Consider the following 18,183-nt stretch of genomic DNA (forward strand, 5'->3'; position numbering starts at 1 on the left):
ATCAGGACCCTGTTTCAGGATGGAGCAATAAGCTTCTAATAGTGTTCTAATGCTAGTAAAGAATCCCATACAAGATGTAATAATGGCAGTAAATTGAGTGGAGTATTTTAGGTGAGAAAACCTTTTTTGAACTTTTTGTGTGTGGGGACAGGACTATCCCCTTAAGTTTAGCCTTGCATGAAGACAAGACCAAGGTTAACTTTCTCTTGTATAACTGATGACACCATGTTTGTGTTGGGTAATCAATAAATCCATGGAAAGAGTTCAGCCTCTTACTAGGATCTTTGAGTTACAGCCTCTTACTAGAAATAATTAAAAAGACATTCCTGGAAAGGTTGGAAAACATTTAAAAGCTTTGTGTATTTACTGGACTCCCAAATAGAGAAAACTATTCTAGGGGGAGGGGAGAAAGGTGTAACTTACAATCATAAGAGATAAGTAGAAGATAACCTAGTTTATGAGGTTCCCCGTTGGAGTAGCTAGAAAGGCACAGGGCCATTTCAAATTATCTTTAAATTCAGTTTTATTCAAGCTAACCTGACAATTTTGGTAGCATTACAAGAAGTATTTTACATGGGCCTGTGGTCACTTTAAAACACACTTGTGTTTTCTTTTTGCTGTGAACTCCACCTACATCCTTGTGATTTATTTCACAACAGAATCACAAACTGACTTGAGTGTCTCTGTACACAGTGACCTATATACAAAATAGGAATTTGTGAAGATGGAAAACCAGCAAAATCTAGATTCAAAAACAATTCCCTTGAACACATCTTAGAGAACATAAAACATCATATAAATCTGTATACTTAATTATCAGGATAACAAAGGTAGGGTTATGAGGTCTTAGGCTTGGTTTTACTCCTAATTATTGCTAATTATGATAGACAAAAACCATCAAAAGGACTTCATTGTCTTTCCTAGTAGGGAACCATGAGGACGAAAGACAGAGAAAGAGAGAGAGAGAGAGAGAGAGAGACAGAGACAGAGACAGAGACAGAGACAGAGACAGAGAGAGAGAGATGCCCAAGAGAGCATCTGATTAGGTCTTCCAAGTATAAAGACCATAACAATAGGATTTCTCCTCTACAGTATCTCCTGGCATTGTTTACTTAGTAAGTCCCCTGTCATTAGCATTCATTCAAGCAGCCAGAAGTCTGCTCTAATATATCTCTAAGCATCTTATTCAAAGGTACTATTGGACAGCAAGTGATTGGTGGTTCTTCGTCCACAATTAAAGATTTCAGCATACTTTAAAAAGAAAAAAAAAAGGAAAAAGTACTCTAGTGACTGGATCTCTTTAGTTGTTCTCCAATGAACTTGAAGTTGCCTAGAAAAGAAAAAAAAGATACTTTCATTAGATATCCTTAGCTTTCCCAAATCTCCCCCCCACCTAGATAGTCTATCTAGGGGATAGAACAGAAACTTCAACCTGCAATAACATCCCTTCAGGATTGTGGCGATGCAAAGATACAGATCAGCACAAATTTGCTACTCGATAACGGGCAGTCTCAACACAACTGTAAGTCGTATAGCAGTCCTTGTTCATATGCCAAGCAGCAGTCATAGCACTCCTATTTTAGAATATAAGCTAGTTACTAAAAACTATTCTTATAAGTCACCAGTTATTTCATTAGACATAGGTTTGTCATAACATATTAGTGCAGATTGCCATTAGACAGTCAGGTGATAGGCCTTGTTCCTTATCTTTCTAATCAGTCAATTCTCCAGTAGTCTAAACAGTAGTTCTATTCTGGGCAGTTTTCAGTGGATAAAGTATTTCTGGGCAGTTTCTCATTCTTATTCTTCTTAACCTCCCTGCTGCACCGTCTAGAGACAGGGCTTCCTTTCTCTAGGAATTTGGAAGTTTTGAATTAACTCTTCTATTCTAATTTTGAATTGACCAATTTAAAGTTTCCGTCCTTCTCTTGTGAAAGTTGTTTATGGAAGGTTTGAAAGAACCTAACACGGCCTTCTCCTGACATAGGCCAGAGTCATGAGATCAACAAGTTAAATAGCAGGGATGAACTTAGTGGTTAATCTAGGGAGTTCAAGGAAATGTTTCCCCTAGAAACAGGGGCCTTAAAAAATATTTGGAGACTTAGAACTAACTGATTAGTTGCCAAGAATCCTCAAAACTGTAAAGTTTGGAAATGTTCTCTTATACTAACAACTGAATGAAATACAAACAATAAGTCTAGAACACATGATAATAATTATTGCCGCTAATGATTTTGAAACTTTAGGCCAGACTTCCCAACTACTGTGTAGAACAAGAAGCAGTGAGGCAGTGGATAGAGAGAACACTGGACCTGGAGGTGGCAAGACTTGAATTCAAATCTAGCCTTAGACACTTACTAGCTGTGTGCCCCTGGGCAAATCACTTATCCTCTTTCCCTCAGTTTCCTCATTTGTAAAATGGGGATAATAATAGTACCTATTATTTTGTTGTTGTGAGGATAAAATGAGACAAAATCTGTAAAGCACTCTGCAAACCCTAGAGCATTATATAAATGCTAGCTATTATTAAGGTCATTATTATATGGTATTGATTTTATTTTTTAAAAAGTTCTTCTCACCTATAAATAGATTTATAGCTAGGTGCACAGTGCTCAAAACATGAGAAAAAGAACAAGTGTGGAACCTTTTTTTTCTTTTTACCTATAAAGCCCCTTTCAATCAATTCAAGAAGATCCAGATTCCCTCCAAAATGCTAAACAAAGCATCCTTTAAACCCAAGATACAAGGTAACACTTGGTGTTATCATATTAACCCCAACCCAGGACTGGTCAAGGAATTTAAATTGAGAAGTTAATAAGGATTTCTTCAATTTCATACTTACAAATGGAGTCCTTGCTCCAAATTTGCTATAAAATGTCATTGTGACTTTATTCTTATGTCCTGTTCTTTGGTCAAAGGCATGGCAAGTGTCAAAGGGTGGGCTGTACAAATGAAGGCTAACAGCGGGTTCTGTATGACTTATGTTCTCCACCCGATGTAGACCAATAGAATCTAAAGAGGAGACAAGAAGAGAGATTAAACAAATTAAACATGCCGGTCATGGTCTATAGGTAAAATAAATCTGTTAGTCAAGTTCAAATCACATGCATTTCAATGAAAGTTAGAATCAGTCAGAAGGATTCTTAAACCCAGGAGTTTACAAGAAATTTCAGTTAACTTGATGATCTGACATAAGTGTTACCATGGAAGCTGACCTAAGAAACTAAAGTTATAGTCTTTTCCCAATTGGTGTACAGTGATTTTTCTCCTTTAAGAAGGTGCTTAAAAATTTGCATGTACACACACATGTCTTTGTAAGGGGAAGAGCAATATTTTGGTTGCTATTGTTATCATGTAGAATTAATTTTATAGGCCAGTGAACAGTATTTTTTGCCATCACATACACACAGAAATGACCACCGCTATGATCTGCCTTTGGTTTTAAAATCCAACTGCTTAGCATCTGTCAAGGTTGTGTTTTCATATTGTTGTATCAAAAGCTATCAAATGACAGCCAAATGAGGCATTATGCATTCTATGTGGTCCAAGTATCAATCTGCTCATTAGCACTAAGGGAAATAGCTTTCATCATGTTAAATAATGCTTTCTCCTCATCTCCAAAAAATATTACAAACACAAGCTGGTGACAGAAGTTGGGAAGACATTCAGAAGGATTAGAATAGCCATTGCCCTGGACCTCATGTTTACTTTAACACCTTTGAGAAATAATTCACACTCTTTCAACATGCACTAACTTGGATATAATTATACCTGTGGCTTGAGAGCTTACTAACATCGTATTTCTCTTATTGCAGGAATGTAAAGAAAATAGTCAAAGCAAGAATAGTAGAAGATAAGCCACTGGTACCTGTGAAGAAGTAGCCCGAGACAGTACTACTTTTATTCCACAGCACAGTTTTATTTTTGACTCTTCTTTTCCCCCAAATTCAATCAGTTGCTAAAGTCTGTTGATTCTATCTCCCCATAATGTTTTGTTGTTGTTGTTTAGTTGTTTTCAGTCATGTTTGACTCTTTATGACCCCATTTGGAGTTTTCTTGGCAAAGATACTGGAGTGGTTTGGCATTTCCTTCTCCAGCTCATTTTACAGATGAGTAAACTGAGGCATACAGAGTTAAGTGAGTTGCCCAAGGTCAACACAGCCAGCAAGTGTCTGAGGCCAGATTTGAACTCAGGAAGAGGAGTCTTCCTGATTCCAGGCTCAACATGCTATCTACTGTGCCACCTAATTATTTAGGCCCATCCTTTCTAATCTCACTCCTACACCCCTAGTTCAGTTCTTTCTACTTTCTAGATATTCTTGTCTTCACATTCCAATTCAGTATTTTGGGAAGCAATGTATATAAGACAGTTTAATAATATTGATATTTGCTAAAAACCAAAACTAAAAAAACCTCCAATGGATCCCTATTATCTAAAGTCCAAATTCTTTGGCCTAGAACTCAAGGTTCTTCATAATCTGACTCCAGTCTACTTACCACCCTCCAAAACCTTCAACTTCATGAACAGGAGGTGAACCAGTTTGGCTGAACATACCTGTCTGAGTGCCTAATTCTACAGCTTTGCTTATGCTACTCCCTCTGCCTGGAATGTCCTACCCTCTCCTGATCAACTCAGGATCTGATCAACTCAGCTGAAAGGGATCTCCCACATTCTCAACTTGTTTGTAGTATAAACCAGACATGTCACAAAACAGACTAAAATGTAATTGAAAAATGTTTAACAAAATAAAAATACAGTACAACAGATGATGTTAATTTATGATTTTTTAAGTCAATATTCAGCCTGCTCTGGTATAGACTTATTCAATAATTACTGACACAACGTAGTACATAGGATATGCTCCATCTCCCCTACTATATTGTAAATTGCTTCAGGATACCTTCTATCATATTTCTTTGCATTTCCCACAATGCTTTGCACTTAGAATTCACAACAGAAATTGCATCTTATTCAGGGGTTAGCTTCTAAAGTCAGTGCATGAGGTGAAAATACCACATAATCAAAATCACACTGGAAAACATCTTTTGTTGTTGTTCAGTTGTATCTGACTCTTCATGACCCCATTTGGGGTTTTCTTGGCAAAGATACTGAAGTGGTTTGCCATTTCCTTCTCCAGCTCATTTGACAGATGAGAAAACTGAGGCAAACAGGGTTAAGTGACTTGCCAAGGGTCACACAGTTTTTAAGTGTCTGAGGCCAAATTTGAACTCAGGAAGAAGAGTCTTCTGTCTTCAGGCCCAGCACTCTATCCGCTACACCACCTAGGTACCCCTTGAAAACATTTTAAATCACCTTAAAATATAGCATAGTATCTTCAAGTAGTTGTAGCAGGAAAAAGAAGTAGGGTCTCTTTAAAAGTAGCATCTTCGTGGCAGTGGGCTTTCTGTCAAACTTCAGGAACATCAACTCTCCATAGGCTGGGCTTCCCTGCCCGCCAGGTATCAAGGAAACTAAGCCAACATTTCAAAATGTTATCCCAAGGACAGCCTCCTTGTCCCCTTTTCAAGGAAAATTAGCTTTGCCTACATAAAGCAGATGCTACTCCTACCATAACAGACACACTTGAATTCACAGACAATTTCTCTAAGATTATTTTAAGTTGTTTTCTAAATGGTTGGAATCCTAGAGAAGCCAACGTAGTATTTGTCTAAATAACCTTCATGATAGATACAGTGATAGTATCTCAGGGTTAACATTATAGAGAATATCCTGAGTAAGGGGATAGTAGAAAAGGCAAGTGAGCAGTTTACCATTGATGTAGGCACATTGGTTTTCTCTCAAGATTCTTTCGGATTTCTTCGTCATCTCATTGGATTTCTTATCGGGCCATGCAAAGAGGGTCTCTTTGAGGTTTCCTTGCAGCATCTTCAGAAAGCAGTGGGAGTCTGTATGATCATGGATACTGCTATATATATACACACACACAGAGAATGACAACCAAACTCAGTGGATTGCCTGGTACGTGAAAGTACTGTAATATGAAACAATGGTAGCTATAGCATGTGAGGTTGAAATAGCAAAAAAATCTTCTTCAGAGCATAGCCTACAACAAATTAATTCCCTATGCAGCTCCATTATATTGTTTTTATATTTTGATATGACTTAGCCAACATTATTCAGATTATTCTAAGCATACATGATACTAGACATAAAGATTAGCAAAAATGGGCCCAGGGTGTTGTGAGCGGGCTTATTTTAGATGCAAATCCAGGCTAAACAGCAATACCAACTAGTTTTAGATAATTTCTGACAGAGAGTTTCCCAATTTACTTGGTGAAAGAAAAACTAAAGTTGAATATGAGAGGAAATATTTTGGGGCTGCTCAAACTAACCCTTTAAGGAAGTAATTAAATGTATATAGTAACAGACCTTTGGGCTTGCAGGAGTGGGGAACTTGAGGCCTCGAGGTCACATGTGGCTCTCTAGATCCTCAAGGGCGGCCCTTGGACTGAATCCAAGTGAAGTTTGGAGTGTTTTTAAAATGTTATCTTTTGTTATTTATTATTTTATGGTTTGGATTCAGTCATTCACTTCTCTCCTCTCAAGTGAAAGGATTAAGTTTAAGGTAGCTTTAAATTATACACATCTTCACTATTCCTGAAAAGATTAAGAAACTTTGGAATATGTTTAAAGTGAGGTTCCTTTTTAATAAAATAGGAACAGTTTACTGCGTCTTCATACAGAAAGGTCATACACAGCAGAGAAGAATGATTAACAAAGTCACTAATTATCCTGTTGCTGCTCATTTGTGGGGTAAAACATTAATTAGCTTGTCAGACTTTAAGTCTTCCCCAGCCCTGGAGTCAGGAGGACCTGAGTTCAAATTCGGACTCAGACATTTGACCCTTACTAGCTGTGTGACCCTGGGCAAGTCACTTAACCCCAACTGCCTCACCAAAAAAACAAAAACAAACAAAAACAAAGTTTTATTTAGGTTTGTTTTAATAAAAAATATTCAGTTCAAACCTTTACTTAAGATGGAGAAGGGAGAGGAAGTTTTTGTCCAATAGAAGCAACACTGGATTGGGAACTGGGGGACCTGGGTTCTAGTCTGATCTAGAGAGATTCTGGGTTACTATCCTGCAGCATGATCACTGGCAAACTTCTCTGAATCTGTTTATTTATCTAAAAGGTGAAAGGGGTTGGGCTAGATGATATTTAAGACACTCTCTGTCTCTAAATATTCCATGTAATTCTATGAAAGTTTTGATTCTCTAGTGACAAATATAGACCCACTTATAAAGGAAAAAAGAATGGTTTCTTCTGATTAAGAATCATGAAGTCAGGATGTGTCAAAGGTGAACCGTGAATCTGGGTTTTCCTGACTCAAAGGCTGGTTTGGCTCTCTATCTACTCTGCCACTCTGTCTATCAAAATGTCTTAATATTCAACACACAACATATTAGATAAAGAAACCCGACAATTAGCTGGAAACAGAGAATATTTATGACATGATAGGCTTTTTTCCCCTTGCTTTAGACAGTTCTTTTATCTGATTTTCTAGTTTGCATGTTGCCTGAGTACAAACCCTAAGATACAACAGGCTAAGATCAGAGCAGCACCAATTTGAATATAAAGTTTGAGTCTATAAAAAAATAGAAAAAAAAATCAAGTTAAGGTAGTCATTCATCACACTTGATGTACAACCAGTATCTCAAGTTGATGCTTATATTATGGTAAATGTATTTACCATATTTACACATTTATGTTCCATGCAGGATCTTTCTGTGCTGACTTCTATAAGAAAGTTTGGCTTTGGCATCTTTGTTAGGTTATACTACCCAACCAATCATAAAGCAGCTTTACTGGAATGGCTAAACAAGTTGGAGTATGTGGATTTAATGGAATATTATTGTGATGTAGGAAACAAATAAGAATTTAGAAAAATCATGGGGTAATACAGAACAAAGTAAATAGAATCAGGAAAAACACACGACTACAACAATGTAAAAGGAAACAAAAAACCAAAACAGAATTCTGCATAATTATAATGACCACATTTGGTCTTGTAGAAGAGCAGAGAAAACATATCCATTTTCCCTTCATTGCAAAAGTAAGGAGCTATGGGTGTGGGACACTGCATATGTTGTTAGACAAGAAAATGTATAGGTTAGAGCACTCTGTCTAGAGATTTCATAGATTAAAGACCTAGTGGTCTGAATTTCCAGGGTCCTGGGGGGAAGAGGAAGAAGGCTAGTCCTGGCAGGTGGAGGTTGGCTTAGAAACCTAGGTGACATGTATGGTGAGAGCAAGCAAGGCCAATGACTTCATTCAAAAGTAAAGCAGAACGTGAAGCCTGGCTCTGGCAGAAAGCTCTGATTTAAGAACTAAGGCTGGGAAATATGAGTAAACTGAAGATACTATCCAATATAAAAAAAATCACTGTAGATACAAAAAAAAAAAAAATCCAACCTAGATGGAGAGAGAAATACCTTAACAACTACACATAGATGAATTCCTCACAATTACTACATGAATAGTTAGAAAAGATGAAATGAGATTTTAAAAATGAAATAAAAACTCTGGAAGAAAGAAATGGAAGGAGAATAAATAGCTTAGAACAGAAAGCATTAAACCTTTTGCAAATAATGGACTAATTGAAAATTAGAATAGACCAAATAGAAAACAATGACTTTATAAGACAACAATAACTATTAAAACAAAATTAAAATTCTGAAAAACTTCTAGGTATAAATGAAAAGTAAATTAGATATAAATGGAAACATAAGGTATTGTGCCACTAAAAACAACTGACCTGGAAAAGAAGTCAAGGAAAAATAATCAATAGACTCCTGGAAAAAAAAATCATGATTTAAAAAAAATATTCTGGAAACTATATTTCAAGAATTAAGAAATGAAAACTATCTAGATCTATTAGAATCAGATGATAAAGCAAAAATAAAAAGAATCCACCAATTACCTCCTGGAACTCCCATAAGAAAAAATTTCTTAGGAATGCCACAGTCAAAATTCAGAGCTTTTAGATTACAGAAAAAATTATTGCAAATACCCAGAAAAAAAGATTCAAGTACCATGGAACTTGAGTAAGGATTACATAGGACTTGGCAGCTTCTACGTTAAACTGAAGGAGATCTTGGAAACTAATATTCCAAGAGATAAAACATATAGGCTTACAATCAAGAATAACTTAACCTACAAATCTGAGTGTAACACTGATAGAAAAATGGGCCTCTAATGGAAAATGGGACTTTCAAACATTCCTGATTATAATATCAGAGCTAAGCAGGAACTTAAAATTGTAAACACAAGAGTCAAAGGAAACCTAGGAAGGAAAACATATTTGATCATTTGGAAGGCTGTATAATGACAAAGAGTAAGCATTCTAATAGGAGAGAAGAAACAAATATCCCTTCAGAACCTGTCTTCAAAGAGTATTGAGAAAATTAAATAAGTATTAAGTAAGGAAAGCAGTTGGGCAGTGGTAGATTTAATTCTGTCCTGAGGGTTTGAAGAGGGAAAGAGAAGGAAAGGTAAAAGAAGGACCACACTAATGTTGAAAAATGAAGAACTTTCTTTTTCTCATGCTTGGGGTACGTGAAAAGAAGCACATATAGACACAGAACAAAGGGTGGGCATCAGATAGACTTTACTCTTATCTGGACCAGACAAAGGAGGAACGAACACACACACACACACACACACACACACACACACACACACACACAGAGTTAGCTGTAGCAATTCACCAAATTCAACATGGAAACAGGTGGAGAAAAGGAGGTATGGTTAAGGGAGAAGATAATACTACCAGGGAGGAAATGGTCAATCAACAAGCATTTATTAAGTGCTTGCAAGAAGGAAAAAGAGGGAGAGAGGAGACAGAAAAGATATGGAAATTTAGGGACTATCTATCAATTAGGGAATGGCTGACCTAACTGTGGTCATGAATACAATGAAATATTTGCAATGTAAGAAATGTCAAAAAAGATGACTTTAGGGAATTTTGGAAGTTAAGAACTGAGGCTGAGTAAAGTGAAAGAACTAGGAGAGCAATTTATACAACCATGATAACATTGTAAAAAAAAAACAACTTTTAATGACTTAAGAATGCTGATGAAAGTGATTACTAGCCTTTTCTTCAGAGGACCTATGATGAAGTATATTATTTACCTCCTGACAGAGAGTTGATATATTCAAGGTATGGAAGGATACAAACATTTTTTTTGAAGGTAGCTACTATGTGGATTTATTTTGTTTGACTATGCATTTTTTTCTTGCTTGTAGTTGGAAGAGGGGGTGGAGAAGGAAGGGAGGGATTAACAAGAGTGATGCCATAAAAGGAGAGAGTATAATTTCATATACATTCTACTTTACCTAGATGGAAATGTTTGTTTTGGGGAGTTTGTTTAGAATAAAAAATTTTAAAAACCCAATATATCACATATGTATCATACATCATATATATAGTTTTGTTGAACTAACTTTGTCTTTCCTACTTCTTTAAAAATCTTCGTTAAAAGGGATGGTTTTAATAAGGAGGGGTGGAGGAGTATATTTGGAAATGAATGAGATTGAAAACAAAGCCTGCAGGAGGAAGGAGAAGAAGAGAGAGAGAGAGATACCCAGAGCTTCAAGTCTGCCCAGCTCAGTTCCTTGCATCAAACTTGTATTTAATGAGCTTTTGTGGATTTATTACCTGCCATGCCCTTCACCCCAACACAGAATCATGAGGTTAAACTTTCCATTTCCTTGATCCACAAGATTTCGGGTGTACCTAAGAAAACAAATGCCAGAAGTTTAAATATACTTTACTTGAAGAGGCACCAGAAATAAAACACCAAACCTCAAAACTATAAGGGAACTTAGAAGATTTAATAAAATCACTTCAATTTTTCAGATCAGGCATCTGAGACTGAGAGAGGTTAACTCATTTGTTTAAGGTCACGTAGCTGCTAAGTATCACATTAGAGACATGAATCTGTCCCTTGACTCCAAGTTCAGTGCTCTTATACCATATTAACCTTGTGCCACAAAATTAGTCTTTTCTCTTTCTCTCCCCTCACCCCCATCACTCCTATAGTTAGAAAATTTTAATATTTCAAGTGAAAATCGCTTGGTTTCTATTTTTAATGCATAGTTATAGCACAGGAAAAAAAAATTCTTCGCATCTCATTTTTAGATGTTTAAGAATTTTCTCTGAGTTACTGAATTTTCCCCAACATTTAACTGTACTCTAAGTAAAAGAGAATGAAAGGAGAAGGAGAAGGAGGTAAATTCTAGAAGTCTGCATTTGATTTCTTTGACCAGATAAAGAACAGAGCAAAGCTGTTTCTACAGAATATCAATTTGGAAAGTTCTTTGCTGTTCCAAGCAAAAGTGCTGCAATTGTTCTCTGTAGCTAAATGAGGATTTAAGAAACAATATATCACAGAAAAGCTGTTTTAGTATTTAATTTTGTAGAATTATCCATAGTTGAGTCCTAACAAAACTAAGTACCCATAATCAAAGTTGTTGTGTTTGTTTGTTTGTTTGTTTGTTAAGCAGATCTGATACAAGTTGGGGGGTGGGGTGGAAAAATAGTTAAAATGTGGGCAGAATTGTCATGGAAGTGAGAAGTTCAAAGAATAGTTTAGGCTTACAATAAAGTAAAAAAGTAACACACACACACATACACACACCAAATTCTACAAATTTCCCCATTGCCCCAAGAACTGTTTATAAAATTCTAATTCAGTAAAGTTTTGTTACAAAAATGCAGGTTACTTAATGATAAATTCTAAGAAAAGGGACCTTCTGCGATGCTTTTCTATATTTTGTTTATAGACATCTATTTGCCAATGTCCTTTTAATATTTGGACAAAAATAATGAAATCTCCAAGAAGGCTATTTTATATGATCTACACATGTGGCAGGGATGAGTTGCTTAATAAATGCTCTTTTTAAAAAGTGTTAGCTCTCCTAAATGACATTATATAGGGCTATGCATGGTATCATTGAAACAGATTTTTTTAAAAAATAAATCATTTAACACTTAACATTGTCAAAATTATGTACACTGACCCATTTCCCTGCCCTTCCTCCCATCTTCTTGTTTATTTATGTAGCTTTTAGACAGTATTAAAGTAGAAGCGGCATTGAACTGAAAGTTGGAAGACATAGTTCAAGCCTTTATCACTATGGGCAAATCTATTTTCACTGAAGCTCAGGAGGTTAACAGAATTTTACCTAATTTAGGGTTGTTGTGAGGATCTAGTGAAATAATGTAAACAAAAGCACATTGCAATCTTAACTCCTTACTTGTAGCCTTAATTACAGCCTAGCTCTTAATTATATGATCCCAAGTTCTAATTATTTCCCAGATGTTAGTTGTTTCCTCTACAGGGGTGTAAATACCTCAAGGGCAGGAACTGTGCTTATGTGGAATCCTTCCCAATGCAAGACACCCAGACCAGAATTCTTAAGCAACTTTCCATAGAATCCATGGATTTAATTTAGAAATGGAAGGGACTTGAGGGGCCATATAACTCCAACCTCCTCATTTTATAGATGAGGAAAACTGAGACTTGGAGAGGTTAAAGTACTTACCCTTTCTTAGCAATGCTGCAGATTACTGATGAACCATTAACGGTTGAATAGTTACCTGCTAAGTCAAGTTCTATGGGTATTCACACGATCTTGAGAGCTATCAATCACTAGTCTACTTAATCTTTTCACCTGTTGAGCTTGTGTGAACTAAGTAATTACCTGTTTTTAGTGATGTAAACACAAACTGCAGATTAAGTAAGTGAATTTAATAAGCAAAGTCAGAAGACTATCAAGAAGTAACTTGGAAATACTTCTGGTTCATATCTGAGTACTATTGTAATACACTCGTGAATGTGAGGCAGACCCTAGGGGTAACTTTAAGGTGTCATTTCAAGGACAGTATTCACTGAGTGCCTATTATGAGCCAGACACTGTTAGGGACTAAGGATACAAAGACAGAAAATGGAATAGTCTCTGACCTTAAGCCACTTACATTTCACTGGTGTGTGTGTTCATGAGAAAGATGTACATAGATAAATAGAAAATACTTTTCGGAGGGAGAAAGAAGAACACAACCAACCAATCAATTGGGGGAGGAGGAGGAAATCAGGAAAGGCCTGCAGTAAGAGGCGGCACCTGAGGTGAGACCTGAAGGGAGCTGGGGAGGCATCCTAGAAAGCCTTTCTTCAAGGCGAGATGCTAATTACACACAATCCAATTTTCATTTTCATAAAAGTTAATGGATATTTTAATAATGGCTTTAAACTTCTGCAACAATTATACCAATTAGAACTAGATAGAATTTGCTTTAGAGCTGGGGGGGAGGGGAGGAGATGGAAATCATACTAGACTACTTTATATACTTTTTGTACAAGTTCACAGGAGAGTGCTGGCTGTTTATATAAAACTGGAAGAGAACCTTGCCGTGGATCAGTAAAGTTGCCACTGGATTCAGACCCCTCCCTGCCCTCCACCAAAAAAAGGAGCTTCTGACTGGAGAATCTTCTATGCCAAAGCTCCAAAATAACAGCCCTAGATCTTCATCCATTCTGCCTACCTTTCACCAACAACACCTCATTACTTCCCTCTCATTCAGTAGGTCTAGGAGTCAAACACTGGGCAGCTCACTGACTACATACAATTCGGCTGATCTGGCTGAAGCCTGGGAGTGTCAGGCTCCATGACTGCTTGATTGGTTGCTGCAGTCCCACCCTCTCAGTGCCACCAAGAGCCCAGGGGAAGGAAAGAAAAGGCACCTTTTTGGAATCTAGAGGTTGCTTTCTAAGTTGCTCACTGCTTCTACAAAAGAAGAGGTACCTGAGAAAACCATATTAGAAAAATAAAGATGATGTACAAACACACTCTTTGATCCAGCAATAGCACCACCAAACATATATTTCCTTAGGAGGTCAAAAACAAGGAAAGGCCTTACACATACAAAAACATTTAGAGCAGTGTTTTTTCATGGTAATGGTGGTGTAGAGCCACCCCATTAGGCTCTGGTGCCTAACCTAGGTCAAACAATTTTTTGATTGAATCAAACAATAAGAACTGAGTGTGAACCGGGTCTGGACTGAGAAATTGGAGTGAGCATGAAACAAAGGGAGGAACTGGGCTGTGAAAGAGATGGGAGATATCAATTGTCCACAGATTATGGAACAGTGGAACAAATTGGGGCATCTGAATACAGGGTAAGAGTATTGTGCCATAAGATAAAATCCTTCAGATTCAGAGTAATTTAGGAAGGCTTATCCAAATTGATGCAGAAATAAGTAAGCAGAACCAGGAGAAAGTTTGTGATGACTACAATAGTAAAAAGGAAGATAACACTGAAAGACTTCAAAACACTAATAAGTGCAATGCCCAAGTGATGAGGTGTAGATTCTAGGGGTACTGGGAACCCCGAGTTCACCACATTCGGGTCTTGCCCAAATGAATTTGACCCAAGTCTTCTTGCAGCCAAAGGCAAAGTTTTATTACCCATGACCCATACAGGCCACACTCTTAAGGAATCTGAACATTAATGACGCCTATAAGGACAAACAGGCATGAGGAAATCTCAGTGTTTGAATGGGGGCCAGGATGGATCTTATATATACCCAAGTAATTTGGGGTGTTTGAAGGAGGGGCTTGGAGAAAGCTCCTGAAGCTGGGGTGAGTTTAGGGAGAATTCCAATGGGAATGTCTGGGAGGTTGAATGGTGTCTTGATAAGATCAAAGGTGGGATCAAACACCAGGCTTCTTCATTAAGATGTCAAAGACCAGGCTTCATTAGGGTTTCAAAGGGAGATGAGGGAGAGCCAGATCATCAGAATAAGAATAAGTGATAAGGAAAGGCCAGCTGAGTGGAGTACAGCCTCAGGCAACCATTTGAGACCAGAGTGAGGTCAAAGAAAGTTTAAGGGTTTTCAGGGGCCTGTACATAAATGGGACCCAAATATTTTTTGGGATGAGGGGCAAAGGTCTTGGCTTGGGCCCATACCCCATCACAAGTATGATTTCAGAGGACTGCCAGCGAAGTGTAGCACTGTCTTGTTGCAGGCAGAAGTGATGGATCACCAGTGCAGAAGGAAGTATACATTTCCAGGCATGGCCAGTGCACTGATCTGTCTTCCCCGGTTCTGCTGGAAAGGCCCTTTAAAGTCACCCAAAGTCCAAATCTCCTCATTTTACAAATACAGGGAACTGAGGCACAGAGAGCTTAAATGACTTGCACAGGGTAACAAAGCTAGCAAAAGTATCCGAGGACTTGAATTCAGGTCTCTCTGACTCCAAGTCCACTTCTCTATCCATGAAACCACTTTGTTTCTTTGTTTTACTTACTTATTACAAGATGGGGTGGTGGTGGGGGTCATGGAGGTGGAGGAGAGAGAATCAATGGGAAGCAACAGTGATGAAAAGAGAGAGAGAAAGAGAGAGAGACAGAGACAGAGAGAGACAGAGAGAGAGAGACAGAAAGAGAGAGTGAACAGATCCAGGGTGGAGGGAGGGAGGGTGTGTGTTCTTTCTGATAGTCTGGATACTCATCCAACTGTAGAATACATATGTGGAAGTCTAAAGGGGAATGATCTAAGAAATTTCTGGAGCTAGTCTAGCAGCCCTCCCGGGGGCCCTCCTCAGTGGTCCCACCCCAAAAGAGAGCTACGTGCCAAGTCCAAGGTCACAGAAGCACGCCTTGAGCAGCCTGGAAAGTTGGCAGAGAATTTCCCTCATCCCAAACTGTAGTGGTGAAGTATAGTGCTGCCCTAAGGAGCAGAGACCCCGTTTATAGCTCCTAAAGTAGCTAGAGGAAACTGAACAGGAACCTGGGCTTTGACAGAGTCCAGAAAACAGTAATGGGATAAGGAAAGGGACCCCCAAGGAACCCGGCATACATTTTCTCTTACACCCTCTGTAACCAAAGTCACAGGAGGGAGTCAGAAACTTTTTCTCCCTACAAGACTCGGGTTCCTAATGCCTACCGCATTTACTACCAATCTAATCTTGGGCAAATCCCTTCATCCCGGGCCTCAAGTCTCTATCTGTCATCTGTCCTGACTTGAGCTAGACGATCTCTAAGTTCCCGGCCAGATCGACAGCTTGGGAGGATACTGCCTGCAAGCAGCCGAAATCCAAAAGCCCTGCGCTGCACTAAACGCAGGACATGGAGACCATGGGGCCCTGTCCCCCCAGACAGTCCTGGATCTCCAGCGGGGGCTCGGGCGCTGGGGAGCGGCCAGAAGACGCTGGCTCAATTTCCCTTCCCCAGGCTAAGCGCCCCTGTCAGCCCCGTCGGGCCAGGAGGCTGCAGCCCAATCTGTGGCACCGGCCAAGCAGCAGTAAGCGGCGCTTCCCCGACGCTCACCTGTACTGGTCGAATTTCGCGTACGCTGCCCACTCCGTCGGGTTGCTCTCGTAGGCTTCCATGATGGACTGCACCTCTTCTACGCTGACGCTGTCCCCGGAGAAAATTTCGCGCAGGATCCGGATCAGCTCTTCCAAGGTCCGCGGCTTCAGAACTTCTGTATGCTCCATCCTGTCCCTCCGCTCGCCAGCTAGCCCGCTTGGTCTCTCGCAACAGCAATCGCAGCCTGTGGCCAGCAAGGAGGTAAATGACGAGAGCCGGTGTGTGGGGGAGGGGAAAGGACCCGAAACGCCCCCTCCCCCTGTCCAACCAGTAAGGAAGCAAGCAAACAAGCTAGCAAACAAAATGCCCAGGCAAACAATAAACCAATACCAAGTAACAGAGGAAAAACACTGCACACAAAAGTCCAAAGCGCAGGGTCGGTGACCAATGGAGAGGGTTCGATTACAAGCCCAGAAAAAGAACGACTCTCTCTTTGCAGACCAAGTCGTTGATTTCCAGCCTCGCGCTCCCCTTTAAAGCTACTGATGTTACAGTGGGATGTACCAACCGCCCACGGGGGGGGAGGTGGAAAGAAGGAGGAGGAGGGATGTTTGTGGAGATGTGACACTCAGCGGCGGGTTCCAGAATTTATGGAGGACCCTCAGAAAAGAGGTCCTCGATCCAGGTGGCAGCTTGTTGTTGTTGTTGTTGTTGTTGTTGTTTTTAAATTAAGCATTATTACTCTCTCCCTCCTCCATTTCGTTTGGGCGCATTTTAAGCATCTGTTTCTTAATCCTGCATCCCATCCCCCTTCTCTGCCTTCCACCTTTGGGCTGCCCCGCTCTGCCCCAAACACACCCTCAAGGCCGAGTTCCAAGAGGGTCTGAGGAATCTAGTGGAGGATATTAGGTCTGGAAGACAGTAAAAGCTAATTATTTCTCTTAAATTCCTCCCCCTTTGGGGCGGAATTGGTTCTTAATTAAGACACCTGGTAGCTTTACGCACATTCCGGAGGAAAATGTGCATCGACTCTTGTTCTCTGAAGAGCAAAAGTTTAAACGTAAAAATATCTAATAAATACTTTTTTTTTTTGACAAAAGAGGAAACCAGGGCCAAGTGAGTCTGAATGGAGAAACATGTATTAAAATATACTCTTTTTGAATATATGCCTACTTTGATTATGGTTTGATAATTAATGATAATGCACATTTACACAAGCACTTTAAGGTTTACAAAATACTTTCTTTACAACAACCTGGTTTGGTACTTTCTATCCATTTTACAGAAGAAACTGAGGCTTAGAGATATTACATTACATGTCCAAGACCACACACCTAATTAGTGGCAAATCAAAACTCAAACTCAGTTCCTTCCCATTTCAAATCTGGTGCAATTCAATACACCACATTGCCTCCTCAAATTAAATAATATCTAAGAAATGATGTTATTCATGAAATAAACAGACTAGTGGAGCAATTACATGCTTTCTTGTTTCCTAGCATTTCAGCAATAATTTATAGGGTTTTATTTAAGCAGATGCTTCAGAATATTTCAGTTGAAAAAAAGAAACTCTTTAAGTTTGGCACATGAATTGAAGAAGCTTTCTGGTGGCAAATATGATAAAGAAATGCAGTTTTATTTTAGAGATATTTTACACAATACTTGTCAAGCTTACTATGATTAAGTATAAAAAATATCAATGGTGAATGAAATTTAATTAGAGGTTCTTTCTGACACAAAGGAGATGGGAGCAGAAAGAATAATAGGCATTAAAGATTTATTAAGATTTATTATTTCCAAATGCTCTAAATTACTATGGATTAGAAAAATGCAAATCAAAACGACTCCG

General features: G+C 38.7%; 1 protein-coding gene across 1 annotated transcript; it reads right to left on the reverse strand.

Moving 5' to 3' along the window:
• Nucleotides 1-335: 335 nt before the first annotated feature.
• Nucleotides 336-16,849, reverse strand: CDO1 (cysteine dioxygenase type 1). Its single transcript, XM_027875138.1, has 6 exons — nt 16,725-16,849; nt 16,353-16,578; nt 10,680-10,757; nt 5,773-5,927; nt 2,843-3,012; nt 336-1,330 (listed from the first exon to the last, which is right to left on the reverse strand). Exons 2-6 carry the CDS (start codon nt 16,520-16,522, stop codon nt 1,301-1,303), a joined length of 603 nt encoding a protein of 200 aa, XP_027730939.1. The 5' UTR covers nt 16,523-16,578; nt 16,725-16,849; the 3' UTR covers nt 336-1,300.
• Nucleotides 16,850-18,183: the final 1,334 nt, after the last annotated feature.

Source organism: Vombatus ursinus, unplaced genomic scaffold (assembly GCF_900497805.2).
Source record: "Vombatus ursinus unplaced genomic scaffold, bare-nosed wombat genome assembly UNPS02014807.1, whole genome shotgun sequence".
NCBI classification, from domain to species: domain Eukaryota; kingdom Metazoa; phylum Chordata; class Mammalia; order Diprotodontia; family Vombatidae; genus Vombatus; species Vombatus ursinus.

Bases quoted from the DNA above. Each gene is read 5' to 3' on its own strand.
- CDO1 (XM_027875138.1), bottom strand. From the start codon at position 16,522: ATGGAGCATACAGAAGTTCTGAAGCCGCGGACCTTGGAAGAGCTGATC. The intron at 3,013-5,772 runs GTAAACTGCTCA...TCTCCTCTTTAG, and splicing joins CCAATGTGCCTACATCAATG to ATTCTATTGGTCTACATCGG. The intron at 1,331-2,842 runs GTAAGTATGAAA...TTTCTTTTCTAG, and splicing joins TTGGAGCAAGGACTCCATTT to GCAACTTCAAGTTCATTGGA.